The sequence below is a fragment of the Podarcis tiliguerta genome, assembly GCF_965153285.1.
Source record: "Podarcis tiliguerta genome assembly, chromosome: 18".
Lineage (NCBI taxonomy): Eukaryota > Metazoa > Chordata > Lepidosauria > Squamata > Lacertidae > Podarcis > Podarcis tiliguerta.
Genome location: NC_139551.1, coordinates 10,236,381 through 10,255,154, shown reverse-complemented (window position 1 = coordinate 10,255,154; position 18,774 = coordinate 10,236,381). Strand labels below are relative to the sequence as shown.

Below are 18,774 nucleotides of genomic sequence, written 5' to 3'. Positions count from 1 at the left end.
CCTGGTTATAAAGGCAACCCTCCAGTGTTTTAGGCAAAACCGGGTTTTCATTTTAATGCAGGGTAAAACATGCACCATGTTGCAGGAAGCTGTGATTACAGAGCAAGGATATAAAAAGGAAAATCCTAGCAAGAACAGTGTCACTATCACTACCGGAAGATGGATTTCCCAGTTTCCACAAGCTGCAGAGGAGGGGGGGTGGAATATCTGGTTGCAATGCAGATCGGCTGCTGCTTAGCACCTACCGAATTGTCTCAATGATTTCGTGAGCAGCATCATGGTGTTTGTCCTGAAACAACAAGAAAGAAAGAGAAGAAGGTGGTTTCAGGAACTGTCTGGAAGGAGAGATCACCCACGTTGGCTGGCGGATCACCAAGGCTCCTTGGCTTCTACAAACCCCTCATTACTTGCAAATACAGTGGTACCTCGGGTTACATACGCTTCAGGTTACATATGCTTCAGGCTACAGACTCCGCTAACCCAGAAATAGTACCTTGGGTGAAGAACTTTGCTTCAGGATGAGAACAGAAATCGCACAGTGGAAGTGGGAGGCCCCATTAGCTAAAGTGGTGCTTCAGGTTAAGAACAGTTTCAGGTTAAGTACGGACCTCCGGAACAAATTAAGTACTTAACCCGAGGTACCACTGTACGGATAAATGAAAACTGGCCCAGGGGAGTGATCAAAAGTAATGTTTCCTAGTAGATGCATGTGTTGCGGCTGTTATTTTAACAGGCTAGCTCTATGCTATCGAATTTCCCCGTGCCCAAAGAGGACCCATTTCCAAAAACTTTCTTCTTGCAGAGATGAGGAACCTGTGGATCCTTCGGATGGCACTGCAGTGTTTGGAATTAGCCAGGAGCATTTTGCACCTGCTTTCAAACACTTGCGACCAAGTGAAGATGCCTGGGCACCAGGATGGCGCCTGACGTCTCCACCATCTGAAGGTGAATGCCTGGAGACCCTCGGATCAGGACTGTTTTCACACACTAATACCCAATCCTGAAGAATTCAATCCATCAAGCTGCACTATCAGAATGAATTTCAGGAACCAAAATGCTTTCTTTGTGCCGCCTGAGCAGGAGCAGTCAGCATAAAGAAAAAGAGGTCGGAATAGGCCAATAGTTATGTGGACCGTCCCTGGATCAAGTGGCTGTTTTTCTTTAAGATCTCAAAGCTCTTAACCCGGCTCAAGGTTGTCCTCTGAACTAGCCAGATGTGTAACTGATAATCAATCACGGTCAGTCCATCATTTGAAAAGTAAGTCTTTAGAGCCGCCTTGCCCAAAAATGGCAACTAGGCATTCCGTTTTGGCAACTGCAGCCTTGGTTTATAGATCCCTTACATATCTGAGTTTCTAACGTTTTTTGTTAGAAACAGCTGCTAGAGGGCACTTCGTTGGCTATCCCAGTACAGTGGACGCTCAGGTTGCGAACACAGCGCTGCGGGTTGCAATTCGGCACTTCTGCACATGCGCAAAGCGTGATTTAGTGCTTCTGCGCATGTGCGACCGCCGAAACCCAGAAGTAACCGGTTCTGGTACTTACGGGTTTCGGCGCGTCCGTAACCCAAAAAAACGCAACCCGAAGAGTCTGTAACCCAAGGTATGACTGCAGTACGCAAGTAGGGAAGGAGAGAATTACACAAAAGGCTGTGAAAAGCAAGGAGGCCTAGGCCGCAACAATTGCACGCCAGGTAAAATCTACACAAAGTAAGAGTGGCGACCATTGACAGAAAACATTTCTGCTTGCAAAGCAGACTCTGCAGTTTGGCCAAGTGCAGCCACCGCCTCCTGGCTTATTGCCAAGGAGGAGGTTGTAAACGAGGCTTACAGATTAACCAGTACGCTAGGGGGAAACCTCGTTTATTTATCCAAATATTTATCTCCTGACTTCCAGGGTTTCCAAGGTGGCTTACGACATAACACACAGCCCAGTATTTATTTATCGAAAGACACACAAATAATAGTAATGGCAAAACTCAAGCAACAGTGAAGCAGTTCAAAGTTTACAGCTAGATAGCACCGACCATGTATTTCACATCTTAAATAACCAGGCGTCAAAAGTGTAAGGCAAACGATCCCATGCACCCTCCTCACCCTTCCCCCCCTTTTCTTCCCAACATGCAACACTAACGTCTCACAACAAATGTAACTGATCTGTAGAAAACACAACTGGAAAAAAAGAGACAATGCACGGATTTTTGTAAACTAAGAAATTTTTAATTTTTTTAAAGTTTAAGGCAGGGTGGAGTCCCTTTTTCTCAAGGGCCCTCTTTTTCTCTCACAAACACATGCACCTCTCCAACAACAACAACAACAACAATTTATTATTTATATGCCTCCCATCTGACTGGGTTGGTCAAACCACACTGGGCAGGTTCCAACATTCGTCACAGTAAAACATCAAACACTGCAAACTTCTCTATGCAGGACTGCCTTCATATGTCTTCTAAAACTCAGATGTTTATTTCCTTGACATCTGACAGGAGGGTGTTCTACAGGGAGGGTGCCACCACCGAGAAGGCCCTCTGCCTGGTTCCCTGTATCCTCACTTCTCGCAGGGAGGGAACCGCCAGAAGGCCCTCTAGGCTGAACAATGCAAGTAGAGATGCTCCTTCAGGTGTACACACACATTCACACACACCTTCTCTACCCTCTTCCCTCTCCCAGCAGGCGGGAGGAACAGTTGTCTCCCAATGATCACTTGCATAAGCACCTTTCAATATTCACTGGGGAAGGTGTTCCGAGGCCTGGGTGTCCCACAACCAAAAAGCCACCCTTACCCGCGGTCTTGAGTTGCCAGATACAGTGGTGCCTCGCAAGATGAAAAGAATCCGTTCAGTGAGTCTCTTCGTCTTGCGAAGCAAGCCCATTAGCGGATTAGCGCTATTAGCGGCTATTAAAGGCTTAAGGGATTAGCGGATTAGCTGCTAAAAGGCTATTAGCAGCTTAGTGCCTTAGAAAAAGGGGGTGGGGAGCGGAAAAAAATCGCAGCAACTCTTTTCGTCTTGTGAAGCAAGCCCATAGGAAATTCGTTTTGCGAAGCACCTCCAAAACGGAAAACCCTTTCGTCTAGCGGGTTTTCCGTCTTGCGAGGCATTCGTCTTGCGGGGCACCACTGTACTCACCTCCCTTCTGAAGGTAGAATCACCCAGGGCAAAGTGCCTGCAGGTGAACTTAATTCATATTCAGGCAGGATCCCCTGGGACTGAGCAGGCAAATGCCTTTTCTTCTTATGAAGTCAAAAACCAATAGTGACTGGCTGTGTTTGAAATTCGCACCTGGCTATCAGTCACTCGTGACCAAACGAAGATGCCTGGGAACCAGGATGGATGCGGCCTCTCCCCCATCTGGGGATTCTTGGATCTGGACTGTTTTCACACACTAAGGCTCCACCCTGTAAAATTCTGTCAGTTATATATTATCTGCAAAATCGGAATGAATTTCTGGAGCCAAAATGCTTTTTCTGGGCAGCCTGAGCAGGGGTGGTAAACAACGAGATAGTGAATTATTGTTTCTTCACTTACCCCTGTGTGCCCTGCTCACAGCTGTGAAGAATACCCCAATGTTATGAATGGTCTGTGTCACCATTAAGAAAAAAATATTGGAATAGACCAATATATATGCGGACTATCACTGGATCAAGCTGACTTTTCCTCTTTTAAGTTCTCAAAGTTCTTAACCTGGCTCAAGGTTGTCCTCTGAACTAGCCAGATGTTTAACTGAGAATCAATCAGTCTCAGCCCATCATTTGGAAAATAAGACTTTGCAGCCGTCTTGCCCAAAAGGGGCAACAAGACATTCCCTTTTGGTGACTGTAACCCTGGCTCAAGGAGCCATTTGGCGCCTAGCTTATTATATATCTGAGTTTATAACACTGCCTGGGTGCCCCACAACCAAAGAGGCACCCCATCCTCCAGTCTCGACTAGTCACCCCCCTTCTGAACCTACAATCTCCCAGAGCAGGATGTCTGCAGGTGAACTTAATGTAGAGTTGGGCAGGATGCCCTGGGACTGAGTAGGCCAGGGGTTGGCAACCTAAGGCCCATGGGCCACAAGTGGACCACGGGGGTCGTTTAACCGGCCCACAAACTGCCCCCGAACCAAGCCATCCACTTGGTGAGTCCCAGTGCGCTGCAATAAACCGGCGCAGCACAGCGACTCGCTTCCATGGCGCCAAAAATCACATCTGCACATCTGTGCAGGCGCAGATGCCGGAAATCGTGGGTGCGAGCGCAGTCCAGTCCATGGAGGGATCTCCACTGCAGTGAACCTAGGAACCTAGGATCTAGGAGTCTTGGTTGACCACAAAGTTGACATGAGCCAACAGACGCGGCAGCTAAAAAAGCCAATGCAATTCTGGGCTGCATCAATAGGAGTATAACATCTAGATCAAGGGAAGTAATAGTGCCACTGTATTCTGCTCTGGTCAGACCTCACCTGGAGTACTGTGTCCAGTTCTGGGCACCACAGTTCAAGAAGGACATTGACAAACTGGAACGTGTCCAGAGGAGGGCAACCAAAATGGTCAAAGGCCTGGAAACGATGCCTTATGAGGAGCGGCTAAGGGAGCTGGGCATGTTTAGCCTGGAGAAGAGGAGGTTAAGGGGTGATATGATAGCCATGTTCAAATATAGAAAAGGATGTCACATAGAGGAGGGAGAAAGGTTGTTTTCTGCTGCTCCAGAGAAGCGGACACGGAGCAATGGATCCAAACTACAAGAAAGAAGATTCCACCTAAACATTAGGAAGAACTTCCTGACAGTAAGAGCTGTTCGACAGTGGAATTTGCTGCCAAGGAGTGTGGTGGAGTCTCCTTCTTTGGAGGTCTTTAAGCAGAGGCTTGACAACCATATGTCAGGAGTGCCCTGATGGTGTTTCCTGCTTGGCAGGGGGTTGGACTCGATGGCCCTTGTGGTCTCTTCCAACTCTTCTATGATTCTATGAACCAGCCCAGGTGAGGTACACCTTGCTGACCCCTGGAGTAGGCCAAGGCCTTTTCTTCTTTCCAAATGTAAAAAACCAGTAGTGCCTGGGAACACCGCCAGAGGCCAGGGCAGACACAAACTGATAACAAACCAGCAAGATCTGGGTGATAACCACGGTTAGATGGGCAGGAGTTTTAAGAAACATCTAAAGGTGGAATTAAAAAGTGAGTTAGTCAGCTCTCCCCCTCACGGCCCCCTGATTCCAGGCCGACCATGAGCCACGGAGTGACTAACTCAGGGCAAATGGGACGCCCGCCCATGCTCGCTCTCTTGTGGGGTTTTGCATGGAAGGGTGTCATTAACACCGGGCCTTACTCATCTCTGTGGTTAACCTTTAATGAAAATGTTAAGAAGCAAGGCTGCTCACTCACTTGCCTGGAGGGGAGGAACACCCACCCAAAAAGCAACACACCAAACTTGGAACACTCATTTCAAAAAAGGAATTTGACTCGGCTCCTCCCCTGCCCTTGAAAAGGAACTAATTCGGTTCCAGTTCAATTCAAAGGTCGTTCAAGACTTTTACAAACTGCTCTGCTAAAGTATAAAACATCCAAACACACACACACACACACACACACACACACACAAACGGTACGTTAGCAATTGTTTTGTTTATTTTGCAACAATTTTGATCCTTAGGCTTCAAAAGCAGCATCGCTTTTCAGATGGGTAGAGTGACAACTAGACATATCGTCACAGTGACCGCAACCAGAGGTTTAAGGTGCCATTTGGCAATTGGACTATAGCAGGGACGTCCGACCAGTAGATCATGATCTACCGGTAGACCCCCGGCTGATCCTGGTAGATCGCAAGATCCTTATCATGTACAAAAAGTTACAGGGGGAAAGCAAAAATCTCTGTGCAATTGTTCACACAATCCTCTCTGAAAAAAGCTCAACAACTCTGGACAATCCACCCACCCACCCCACGCACGTTCCTCCCCCCCTCCAAGGACAATGGATAGATCACTGCCAGATTTTTTATACTGGGAGTAGATTACAGTCTCTCGGGAGTTGGATATGCCTGGACTATACAGTGGTACCTTGCAAGACAAATGCCTCAGAAGACGAAAGAGTTTTTTGTTTTCTGAGTTGCTTCGCAAGACGGATTTCCCTATGGGCTTGCTTGGCAAGACGAAACGTCTTGCGCCTTTTTTTTAAAACCACCAATGCATTCCTATGGGAAACCGTCAATACACAGTGGTGCTTCACAAGACGAAAAAACTCGCAGAACGAATTAATTTCGTCTTGCGAGGCACCACTGTACTGTGCACCTGAGTTTCTGACACTGGTTGTAGTTCGAAACACCTAGAGAATGCCGGTTTGGGGAAGGCTGACACCCAACATCTGTTGAGCCAGAGAGGTTGTTGCCCTCATGCAGCATCAGCCCAAGGAGGCCAGGAGGGAGAGAAGCACATGGGCACCTTTCTGGCAATTCTAAGATGGGAAAAGCCGCAGCTCGGTGGGAGAGCACTTGCTTGGAATGCAGAAGATCTGAGGCTTCATCTCCAGGTAGGGCTGAGATAAGAACTTCAATCCTAAAAAAGGTCCATAACTTTGGTCGGCCCTCATGTATGTTCACTTCATCAAATCCGGCCCTCATTGAAAAAGGTTTGGGCACCCCTGCTGTAGAGCCATCGCTGGTCAGTGTAAACAGCACTGGGCAGAACCAATTCTGCTCTTGGGGAACACAGCAGATCTTGGACGCCGCTTAAAACTGACCTTCCGCTCAAATGATTATGAAGACCTCCCTGTTCCAAGAAAGCTTTTTTTTTTATCTCTAGGAGTTTACGTTCCTGTTTCCTAGCTCACCTTTGCTCTGTGTGAGTGTGTGTATGTAAGGAGGGAGCAATGAGCGTGTTTGCAAAGTGAAGTCGAGGACTCCTAGCAAGTTGAAAATAAAGAAAAACTACTGCTGTTGTAAGGGCTGTAGCGACAAATGCAAAGGGTGGGGAGGGGAGGTCAGCTTCAGAAAAACCACTTTCTGAGTCATTGAGGGGGTGGGGAAATTAGGGAGGATTATTCAAACTCTGCACGATTCATCTTACCCAGATAAGAAGAACTACGCACTGTTGATTCATTAGAGAGGAAAAAAACCCTTCATGTTCCCTTTCAGGAAATAGGGAGGTGGGGAGAAGGGGGAGTCACACGTTCAGTGTTACATGAAAGCCAGTGGGAGGGGGCACCTAGAACACCAAAGCCTCTGTCCTCCCAATGCCTTAATTAGCAATATGAAGCGGGGGGGGGGAGGGAGGGAATACATGCTTTCACGTCACCCTCCGAGCTCTGAACATCGTGACACCACCAGCAGCTGAGCAATTATGCAAATCCAGCTGTGAAGGCAGCAGTTCTAGATTTATCATCCCAAAGTACACGGGGTATAAACGTACAAACACGCAGACATGCTTCAGTTTTAAACAGGCCCCAGCCATGACAAGTAACTCTGGCCAATGAGCTATTCAGGCCAGAGAACCCATCTCTATACCATTCAACCTGGAGGAAAATCTCAGGCTGGGGGTGGTGTTAGAAACTCATATATACAGTGGTGCCCCGCAAGACGAATGCCTCGCAAGACGGAAAACCCGCTAGACGAAAGGGTTTTCTGTTTTGGAGGTGCTTCGCAAAACGAATTTGCTATGGGCTTGCTTCGCAAGACGAAAATGTCTTGCGATTCCTGGGGGTTTTTTCCCCCCGCTCCCCACCCCCTTTTTCTAAGGCACTAAGCTGCTAATAGCCTTTTAGCAGCTAATCCGCTAATCCCTTAAGCCTTTAATAGCCGCTAATAGCTGCTAAACCGCTAATAGCGCTAATCCGCTAATGGGGTTGCTTCGCAAGACGAAAAAACCGCTAGACGAAGAGACTCGCGGAACGGATTCTTATTCTTTTCGTCTTGCGAGGCACCACTGTATAAGCTAGGCGCCAAAACATAATGCCTAGTTGCCCTTTGGGGGCAAGATGGCTCTAAAGTCTTATTTTCCAAATGATGGACTGACGGTGATGGATTCTCAGTTAAACATCTGGCTAGTTCAGAGGACAACCTTGAGCCAGGTTACGAACTTTGAGAACTGAAAGAAGAAAAGTCACTCAATCCCAGGACAGTCCACATCTCTATTGGCCTATTCCAACCTCTTTTTCGTAATGGTGACTCAGACCATTCATAACATAGGAATATTCTTCCCAACTCTGAGCAGGGCAGTGAGGGAACTAAAGACAAATGACAACAATTCACTCCAGACAAATTTTGATATATCTTTTTGTAACTTCTTGGGCATATAACATTGCCTATTATCGGGACTGATTGAAATAAATACAACACCTTTGGCAAGACATTCATCATTGCTGCTATCCTACCTAAAAGGTTCATTCTACTCCAAACTTCCAAGTTCTTTTTTATCTCAATCCACACTTTCTCACAATTGTTGTTGTTTAGTCGTTTAGTCGAGTCCGACTCTTGGTGACCCCATGGACCAGAGCACACCAGGCACTCCTGTCTTCCATTCTCATAATTATCTTTATATAAATTCAGGTTTTTATTTGGAAGCCAAATTCCTAGATATTTGACTTTCTTATAAATCTCCATGTACGTCATTACTCCTAACTCTCTTTTTTCCAACTCAGTCATATTTTTAACTATCATCTTAGTTTTCCCTTCATTTATCTTAAATCCAGCCGCCTGCCCAAATTCCTTTATTTTCTCTAAAAGTATTGGGAGTATTGGGAGAGATGTTGCTGGCTCTTTTACTGTGACTACTAAATCATCTGCAAATGATTTTAATTTAAATTCCAAAACAGTTCAGGTCCAATGATCCCCAGATGGGGGAGGCCTCAGGCACCATCCTGGCATATTCACTTGGTCGCAAGTGCCTGATAGGTAAAGGTAAAGGGACCCCTGACCATTAGGTCCAATCGTGGCCGACTCTGGGGTTGCGGCGCTCATCTCACTTTAATGGCCGAGGGAGCCGGCATACAGCTTCCGGGTCATGTGGCCAGCATGACTAAGCCGCTTCTGGCGAACCAGAACAGCGCACGGAAACGCCGTTTACCTTCCCACCTATTTATCTACTTGCACTTTGACGTGCTTTCAAACTGCTAGGTTGGCAGGAGCAGGGACCGAGCAACGGGAGCTCACCCCGTCGCAGGGATTCGAACCGTCGACCTTCTGATCGGCAAGTCCTAGGCTCTGTGGTTTAACCCACAGCGCCACCCGCGTCCCTGGCTGATAACCAGGAGCAAAATGCGCCTGGCAAATTTCGAACGCTGGCTTGTGGGAAGGAGAAGCTATCAGCTGCAACAGGCACTCCTTTTCAGGCCTAATTTCAGCAACCAGGTGGGGGCCACCGACACAAGGCATTCATGGATGAATGGACTAAGAGCCTTGAAAGGTGCAATAAGTATCCCCCAAACTCTGCTTGTAGGAGTGGCTGAGCCTCTTTAACAAGGGTGGGCAGATGCACACTTCATAAGCAAAATTACACTGTTGTGGCGCGCTGCTGTTTCCTTCTTTGAAATTTCACTGCAGTTATATAGCTAAGTAAGTCCAATGTTAAACATCAGAGCAAGCTGAACGCAAGGTGTGTTACGTTGAAAACCACAACTTCTGTATTGGGGGGGAAGCTGAAATGCTGCAACCCCAGTAAATTTCGCAAATAGGCTGAGCATGCATAACCTTATTTTGCATATCCAGTATTTGCTTTTTTCTTCTTCTTCAGTGTATTCTGGTTGGGTAGCCTTGGAAAGGGGAACTGAGTGTGCCTTGCAGAACAGATGACCCCTCCTCCCCATGTCTGCATTTGATAAATTCTAGCATGCACACACCCCAATGATAACTTTCTGGCAGAACGCAAACCTATCAGGGACAAAGTTCAAGGACTGATTCTCTGCTCCTCTGTTTAAGAGCTGCTGAAAGAGCCACCCCTGTGATGTGGCGCTCAGAGTGCCAGACTCACTCAGCCACAAGGCTCACTGGTGATCTTGGGGGCCAGTCACGGCCTCTCTCAGCCTAAGGTACCTTATAGGGTCACTGTGGGGATTATAAGGACTTGAAGAAAACCTTGGACACTGGTGTTACTCAACCTTGGTTCCCTGGGTTTTGTAGGACTACAAATCCCATCATCCCTGACTATTGGGCTAAGCTAGAAGTGGAGGATGGGAGTTGCAGTCCTACAACATCATGGGGCCCACAGTTGAAGAACACCAATGTACACCCCCCCCCCTTGAGCAACTGGGGATAAAAAGGTGATATCCAAATAAATGCAATAAATAAAATTAATGTCTGGTTTATTTAAAGACACCCCAACTGAGAACACCCAAATACCTAGCATCATAGAACTGTAGAACTGAAAGGGACCACAAGGTCTTGAATCTTGTTCTCTGCAATGGGGCTCGAACCCACAACCCTGCGATTAAGAGTCTCATACTCTACCAACACACACACACACACACCTCAATTGCTGAGTAGGTCTCCTCTGACCGAAAACCCAGCACTCCATCCATACCACAATCCCAAAAGCTCTGCTTCACTCGAACAGAACCGATTTCCACCTTGCTACTTGAACCTCCAGCAAAGGAAACAGAGCAGTGAAACTAAGAGACAGTCTGCTGACGTCAGAGACCTCAGCTCTGAAACCACAAGGGCACCCTTCTTTCCTTTGGTGCCAGAAAGCTTCTAAGCCCGGGGAGGAGAGAATTTTATTTTTATCTATTTTTTACAGCTGACTATATGTCAGCAGGCTAGCTAATGGTGCTGTCCAAAGTGGATTGATTTCTAAAAAGCCTCGCGGAATCCCTGCAACGTCCCTCATCTCGGTAACGGCTTTGGATGCACAGCGGGGAAAATGCTGCAGGTCAGGGCGACAGATGCAGAGACAGGCGAGAAGAAGGCACTTCTTATGCACACATGCGCCCAATGCATGAAGACACCATCACGGGATATGGTAATGGGCTTTGAGAGGGGACTGGACGGAACAAGCCGTGGAAAGCAGGTCTAACGGAGCAGCGTTCACCACCAAGGTCAAGTGGAAAATGCCTTCCTAGTGCCAGATTCCGGAGGCCGTGGAACAAGGGTTGGTCTGACTGAAACTTCGACAAGGGGGCCAAACCGGCATTACTGAAACCTGAGTTGGTGAGCCGGGCAGAGTGAGTCTGACTCAGCTCTGTCTGCCTGGGTACTTGGCGCAGGAGCAGCAGAGGTTGGGATGCAGGGGAGGGGCTCACTATGGTCCTGTTGCCCCCACCAGGTCATACTTCCACTTTGGGACTTGAATCTGGTGCTGGAGGCCACAGAGGCAGCACAGGGAGACGGCTTGTTTACTACCCACCCATCTCTCTACTCGAACCAGTAGATGTGGTTGCAAAGGTGGGATGCAGAACCCAAGGACAGTGCTTTGAGGTCCATACTGGGATCACCTTAACAGGACCTGACGGGCACCATGGAAACCTGGGGCTCTCTCAAAAGGTCACCTATGCACACTGTAGGGCTTAGATTTGGCATGGATGCAGAAAGCGGGGTGGGTTAAGGTGGTGGTGCTGACTGGGACTGCCCCATTGTCGCGGTCAGGCCATTTCCTAGTAAGGTTTGGACTGGCAGCCAACCCGGTTGCATGCAAGATTGGGGGGACAGACTACGAAGGTCGTCCCCCCACAGACTTGCAGGATCTGATTCCTGAAAGCCCTGGGAGACTCTTCCAGGCAACAGGAAATATACACACTAGATGCTGTGGTTTGTTTGATGTGGATTTTCAGGGCGTACCAAAATTTCACTTTGTTCTGGATGTTTCAGTTGGGTGTCTCCAATTAAGTTATACTCGGAGCAGACACAATGGAATTTATGGGCCTAAATTAGGCATGCCCATTTATTTCAGGGTATCTACTTGGAGTTATTGAGGACGCGGGTGGCGCTGTGGGTTAAAGCCTCAGCGCCTAGGACTTGCCGATCGAAAGGTCGGCGGTTCGAATCCCCGTGGCGGGGTGCGCTCCCGTTGTTCGGTCCCAGCGCCTGCCAACCTAGCAGTTCGAAAGCACCCCCGGGTGCAAGTAGATAAATAGGGAGCGCTTACTAGCGGGAAGGTAAACAGCGTTTCCGTGTGCGGCTCTGGCTCGCCAGAGCAGCGATGTCACACTGGCCACGTGACCCGGAAGTGTCTTCGGACAGCGCTGGCCCCCGGCCTCTTGAGTGAGATGGGTGCACAACCCTAGAGTCTGTCAAGACTGGCCCGTACGGGCAGGGGTACCTTTACCTTTACCTTTTTACTTGGAGTTATTGGGTACCACAACCCAATATCATCCTCAGTAATAATATTTATTCTATACATTAATTTAAAATATCATTAATAGAAGGTTGTTTCCAATATTAGTCATACTCAGAGAAGGCCCATTGAAATTAATGGGCATGAGTAACTTAGACCTATTAATTTCAATGCACCTAGTCTGAGTAACTGCATACAACCCAAAATTAATTCTATATAATTTTTCTAGGGCAGGCATCCCCAAACTTGGCCCTCCAGCTGTTTTGGGACTACAATTCCCATCATCCCTGACCACTGGTCCTGTTAGCTAGGGATGATGGGAGTTGTAGTCTCAAAACAGCTGGAGGGCCGAGTTTGGGGGTGCCTGTTCTAGGGGACTTACACACACTTTAAAAAAAAATCTTTTAACAAAAAGAGCTTTACAGATTCTTAATTCCACCCCACAGCCAGATTTTGCTCTAAAATAAAAGTTTCAATTTAAAAAAATGCATCGGGTTGGAATGTCAACAAACTGAGATGGTCTTTTGAAATGAGATTTATTACTCTGTGCAAACCAATCTTGAAAAAACCCAGTGATGAAAAGAAACTAAGCAGAGAGGCAACTGCACTTTCGATTTCTGTGAAAGCGTTAGGAACACACACGAACACACAGAGCTGCCCAAACAGGAAAGAGGACATTAACCACCATGCACTGCTCCCTGGGAACAGCCTAACAAGACGATCAAAAATAGCGCGCCCTCCTAAACGGGCAGGATGTTTTGGAAACCGGAGTATCCACAGCACCAAGATGACAGAAAGCCAAGGCTAACATCAGCGTGCAGCAGCGGGGCTTGCCCTTCTCTCCTTAAAAACAAACAAACTGTCATTCCTCAACCACTCACACACTTAGCAGCTGACCTGTGCAGCACGGATCTCTTACAGCCACTGGGGTCTCCACAAGGCATGGGGACCCTGCCTCATTTTAACCGCTGAGAGGCATGGAAACACAGCTGACGGAAATGCCGTAGGCCACAGAAATACAGTACTCAAATAAGCTCCGTGCCAGCTAGGAGGAGGAGGAGGAAGAAGAGAAGGAGGAGGAGGAGGAAGAGGAGGAGGAGGAAGAAGAAGAGGCCCATTCTCTGGCAAGAGAATGCAAGTCCTCTGACCCAGCTGAGATGCTGAGCACAACAGCCTTTTGAGAAGCGGCTCTCTCTTTCACGCCCACCATATAATACTTCCAAAAATGTTATTTCTCTGGGGTTAGATCCGCCCCAAACACTATTATTCATAAGAGGGAGGGAGGGGGCAGCCACATTCGTGAGATGTTTAGAACGCTACACAGACGCACCATTGCAAAAATGAAATGAGGCGTCATCGCCAGCGGGCTCCAAAATAACCAAACATGGATCACAGGGGGGAGAAATTTGCAGGCATGTCTCTTCCATGAAGGAACAGGAACTGAAGAACATTCTTTACTTCAGTCGGCGTCCCTCGTTTTGCTCCTCGTCCCCACTGTACATCTTCTTCCAACCAGTGGAAAACCCACAGGTAGAAAATGACCTTAGGGTTGCTTTTTATTCAACAACAACATCATCATCATGAGAAAGTTACAAGCATTTCCATATATCCTGTGGGATAGCCCCGTCAGTAGAGCAGGAGACTCTTAATCTCAGGGTTGTGGGTTTGAGCCCCTCATTGGGCAAAAAGGTTCCTGCATTGCAGGGGGGTGGACTAGATGATCCTTGTGATCCCTTTCCAACTCTACAATTCTATTATTCATCTCTCAATCCAAACCCACTCCAGAAAACACAGCTAATTAATTCTATTAATTTGTTTTTCTGTACTTTATCACCTCCCTAAAACAGAAGGGCCCTGTTACCTAGCGCTGAAGAAACAAAAAAGGAACCTAATCCTTTATATCAGTTTTGCACAATCCATGCAGCCACAGAGTATTAATTGTTCCCTGCAGCAGCTTATCCAAAACGAGTGACTGAGTCCAAATGTTGGGGGAAAGGAGGTATGCAACACTAGATTTGGGTTTGGACGAAGAAGAAGTCTGGAAGGGGAAACCCTTAATTATCCCGTAATAATTTAATGCTCTTGGGAAACAGATGAAACATGCCTCTCCAAGAGCACGCATTACAGCAGGCAAAGGATTGCGAGGTGTGGAAGTGTCAAGAGGGAGGAACAGGAGGCAAGGAAGATGTTTGGGGTGTGGACCTAGAGGAGTATCTGCAAGTGGGTGAGTCATCCACAAACAGGAAAAGTAGGATTACTTTGAAATGGCTGGCCTGGGATGCAAAGAATGTCTGGGACTCAAAAGAGTGTGTATGTGGGGGAGCAAGACAGGGTGGGGAGAGCTGAGCAGGAAAGGTTGGCAAAGGCCCAAGCAGGCAACAGCTCTGTGTCCCGAGCAATGGGGTCAGGACAGAGAGAGCAAGGCCAGTGACAGTTGCATTCAGTGGGTCAACTGAGGATTTGGAAGGTTAAAGCAAGGAGATTACTGGGTGCAAAATAATAATAATAATAAATGTTTTGGTTACACTAAGTAATGAACACACCACACCAGGATAGCATCTGACCACAAACGGGAGGTATTAATGAGAAGCAAGGGGCAAGTTTCCAAACAATCTACACATACAAAAGTATCTTATCAAAGATGATAAAGGGCAGGGAGGAGTTTCTATTTTATCTTTTGGGCAACTGCCCATGCCATTCCTCCTGCCAGTGGTGCGCAGAGATAAAAACAGTTGGGACAATGAATGTAAATTTTACCAGGGGGTGGGGTACATCTCAAGGTTCCCCAGCCCTGATGTATTATGTATTTATCAGCAACTTTACTCAGGCAAATGACTCAAACTTACAAACATAACAGAAACATTTAAGCCAATTGCAACACACACAAACACCCCCACATCTATACAAATGAAAGGCAGGTCTGCCTCAGCAAAGGAGGCCACAAATACTTTAAAGCTTGAGGGCCAAAAGCATGGGAGAAAGGGGAAGCTTTCATGCCAGAACCAGGCAAGGAAGGAGCCACACCAAGCCCTATCTCACCACTGCTCCCCTACAACTGGAGTGCAGAGATATGAAACCCTCACACGTTTACAGAGTCAGTCCATGGTAAGCATAATGACTAGCAGCCAAGATGCGTTTCCCTCCAGAAACGTGTCTAATTTTCCACTTAAAAGCCATCTAAGCTAGATGTCCCTGGCAAACTGCAAGCAAGTCAGGAAGCAAGGAGCACGCACAGGAAGATGAACCAAGCTGTGTGTGGAAGGCAAGCCCGGAAGAGCCTTGCAAGAAGCGAAAGGGGAAAGGATGGCAGCTAGTGGGTGCAAGGAAGTAGAGATCAGTTTGTCAGGAGTTGAGAAGCAGAAAAGGGGAGGGTGGTGTGTGTTGAGCCCCAGAGAAGCTGTTCTGCGCAGGAGATTCAAATGGAAGAGGTTTCCTTGTGGAGGATTTCTGAAGGGGGGAAAGTCAAGATCAAAACACTGGAGGAAGACATAAAAGCACACAGAACAGAGGAAAGCACTCAAGGATAAAGGGCAAATGTGGCAAAGAACATATTCTGGAGACACCTCTGAGCCCTGTAGACAGGCTGGCTTAATTTCACATCAGGATCATTTCCAGGAAAAAGTTTTGAGGACAGGAAAGTTTAAATATTAGAGAAGGTGCTTGTGTGTGGCAGTGTGTGTGCCTCATGTCCTGCACAAAAGGCAACATTTGCATCCTCTTACTTTCACCTCTGCCCCCACCCACCCCTGGTATGTGGCCCTTGGCAGATTACCGGGAAGGTAACATGGCCCTTGGGGTGCAAACAGTTCACCACTGAAATTAAGAGGGGGGTCAAATTTTAACATGGGAACGTGTGGAATGCTGAGAGAGAGTTTTCTGCTGATGCAGTCCAAGTGAGACATCATGTGGATGAGTAGCTCTGGGGAGCTGAACCAATTTCTAATGCACATGTCTGTATAAAGAGTGTGAAGCGTTTGGTGTGAAGGGCGACCTTCAAATAAAAACACTGCACGTATGACCTCCTTGCCCTTTGCATAACATTCTCTGTTTCCTCAGTAAGAAACATCCAGCTGCATCCCACATCCGTGCCCCCCCCAACGTAATACCTGCCCTGGCAGGAAGACCCCCCCACCCCCCACCCCACCAACTTAACACACACAGTTTCTGGATAGCCCCATTGTGTAATAACTCATCCTAAATTCACCCATATAAGTTTCCCCCCATGGAAGTTCCATTTCCAAGCAGCCAAACTTCCCCCATATAACTTACCCCCCCCCCCCACAATGCAACCCACTCAAGTGGCATAGCACTCCCCATTCACATAGCCCACCCCACCCATGTTTTTGCACAGTGGAGTTCCTGACATATAACTTTGTCACATTCCTTCTCCCCCCCTCCCAACCGCTTAACACTTCCAATTGCTCCCTACCCACCTAGCCACATAGGCAGCAAATTATTCCATGCATGCACACAACGTATGATTCCCCCCCTAATGGAGTACCCCTAGAAATCCATTTATTACCACAAAACATACCCAATTGTAGCCCCCAGAGCGGATACAGAAACCACCCCTATAGAATAAGCCTGTTTCCTCCTTATAACCAACTAAGCTGCACTCTCCAAGTCTCCCCAAATAATAACCCCAATATCACAGCAGCCCCCAAAATCTTCCTCCCGAACTCCCAATATAGCAACCACCCCACATCCCCCTCCCCAACTCGTCCCCACATAGTCCTCCAAACTGACACTGCATCCCCCCCACCCCCCATACGGCAACCCCTGAACCTTATACACCCCCCTTCCCAATATAACAACCCCTCAAAATCTGCCTCCCCAACTCCCCCATTTGTCACCCCCCAAAAAACTTACACATCCCCCAAATACCCCATATGGCAACTCCCTAAACGCTCCTCCCCACATATAACAACCCCTCTCCCCAACTCCCCCCGACGGCAACCCCCCTGAACTTACATATCCCCCAGATGACAACTCCCCCCAAATCTCTCCCTACATAGAGCAACCCCACCACCCCATCAGCACGACTGCCCCCCAATGCACTCAAATCCCCAAATACCCCATATGGCAACCCCCCCCCCGTACCCCTCCCCGCATAAGCAACCTCTCAAAAGAAAAGCAGAAAAACTCAGGTGACACAGCAGCCCATCAAACCCCCCACCCCAACAGACTCCCCCCAATGGCAACCCCCCCAAATACCCCTCCCCACAACTAGCAACCTTCCCCCCCCCAAAAAAAAACCCACACAACCAAAAGCCTCCTATAACCCCCAGGTGCCACAACAGCCCATCAAATCCCCCACCCCGACAGACTCCCCCCAATGGCAACCCCCCCAAATACCCCTCCCCACAACTAGCAACCTTTCCCCCCCCCAAAAAAACCCCCACACAGCCAAAAGCCTCCTATAACCCCCCAGGTGACACAACAGCCGCTCGAATCCCCCCCATAAAAATGCAGGAGATAAGACAGAGCCCCCCCCTCCGCTCCCTCAAGCCCCCCAACTCTGCCCCCTCCCTGGGCCTCCCGCCTCCCCCGCCACTCACGTAGACGGGCAGGGGCCACGGGTAGACGGCCGGCTCGGCTCCCACGGGCGACTTGAGCCGCAGCTCCAGCCTCTCGCCCATGTTGGCGGCCGAAGGGACCCCGGCGGCGGCAGCGAGGGAGCAGGCGAGGTCAGGTCGGGGCGGCGGAGGGGGCCCAGCGGCGGCGGACCCGCACCATGCTAGACCGGCGGCGGCGGCTGAGGAGGAGCACCAGCGAGAGGCGAGGAAGGAGGGGGCGGGAGGGAGAGAGGGGAGGCCGCTCCTTCCCCTGCTCTCTATTGTCGTCGCTCGCGCCGGGCCGGGCGCCTCGTCAGCCGCACCAAGAGCGACGCGGCCGCCATTTTGGGCCGCTCGCCCCCCTCCCTCGCACGCCCGGCGGCGTCAGGGAAGGGAGGGGCCGCGGAGGAGGGCCACGGCGGCCGAGCTAACAGGGACGCCGAGGGAAAGCGGGCGGGCGGGAGATGCCAACCAATGTTATTGCCATAGGTTGTTTCGCTACTATCGTGGCGGTGGGATAGGTCGCGGGCGGGCGGGAGCGCGCGCAGGAGGACGCACGCGCGGGCGGATGAGGGAGAGAAAGCGCGAACGCACGACAATGCACGACGGACGGGGGCGCACACGGAAGGGGGCGGGGCCAACCACGAGAGTGGGCGGGGCTTCTCATCTCACCCCAAAATTAAAAAAAAAGGTAGGCAGGCGGGTGCCCAGGAGGTGGGCGGGGCCACCCACGAGAGTGGGCGGGGCTTGCCTTCTCTCTCCCTCGACGTACCCAATCAAATAGTAACGCAAAGCGCGGCGCGCGGGAAAATGTGAGGGGTCGCGCGTGCGCGCTGAGGAGAGGCACTCTGAAGGGGCGCGGGCGGCCGAAGAGAGAGAGTGACAGCGCGCGTGCGCGAGCGAAACCTTCCCCCCGTGCGCGCGCCCGCCTCTGCGCGTGCGCGCCTTGTCCTCAGTTGCCCTCAGCGACGGCGCTGCCTGTCAAGAGG

General features: G+C 49.2%; 1 protein-coding gene across 6 annotated transcripts in view; it reads right to left on the bottom strand.

Annotated features, from left to right (window-relative positions):
- The window catches only part of DOT1L (DOT1 like histone lysine methyltransferase), an 82,169-nt gene extending 64,023 nt beyond the window's left edge, over positions 1-18,146 (bottom strand). For 3 of the 6 annotated variants that reach the window (XM_083421346.1, XM_083421348.1, XM_083421347.1), the window contains exons 1-2: positions 17,789-18,142; positions 246-289 (exon numbers count right to left, since the gene is read on the bottom strand). In XM_083421346.1, coding sequence (XP_083277472.1) covers positions 246-289; positions 17,789-17,869 — 125 coding nt within the window. In that variant the 5' untranslated portion in view covers positions 17,870-18,142. Of the gene's footprint in view, positions 1-245; positions 290-17,788 lie in introns of all 6 variants that reach the window. The other 3 variants (XM_083421343.1, XM_083421344.1, XM_083421345.1) reach the window with 2 other exon arrangements.
- Positions 18,147-18,774: the final 628 nt, after the last annotated feature.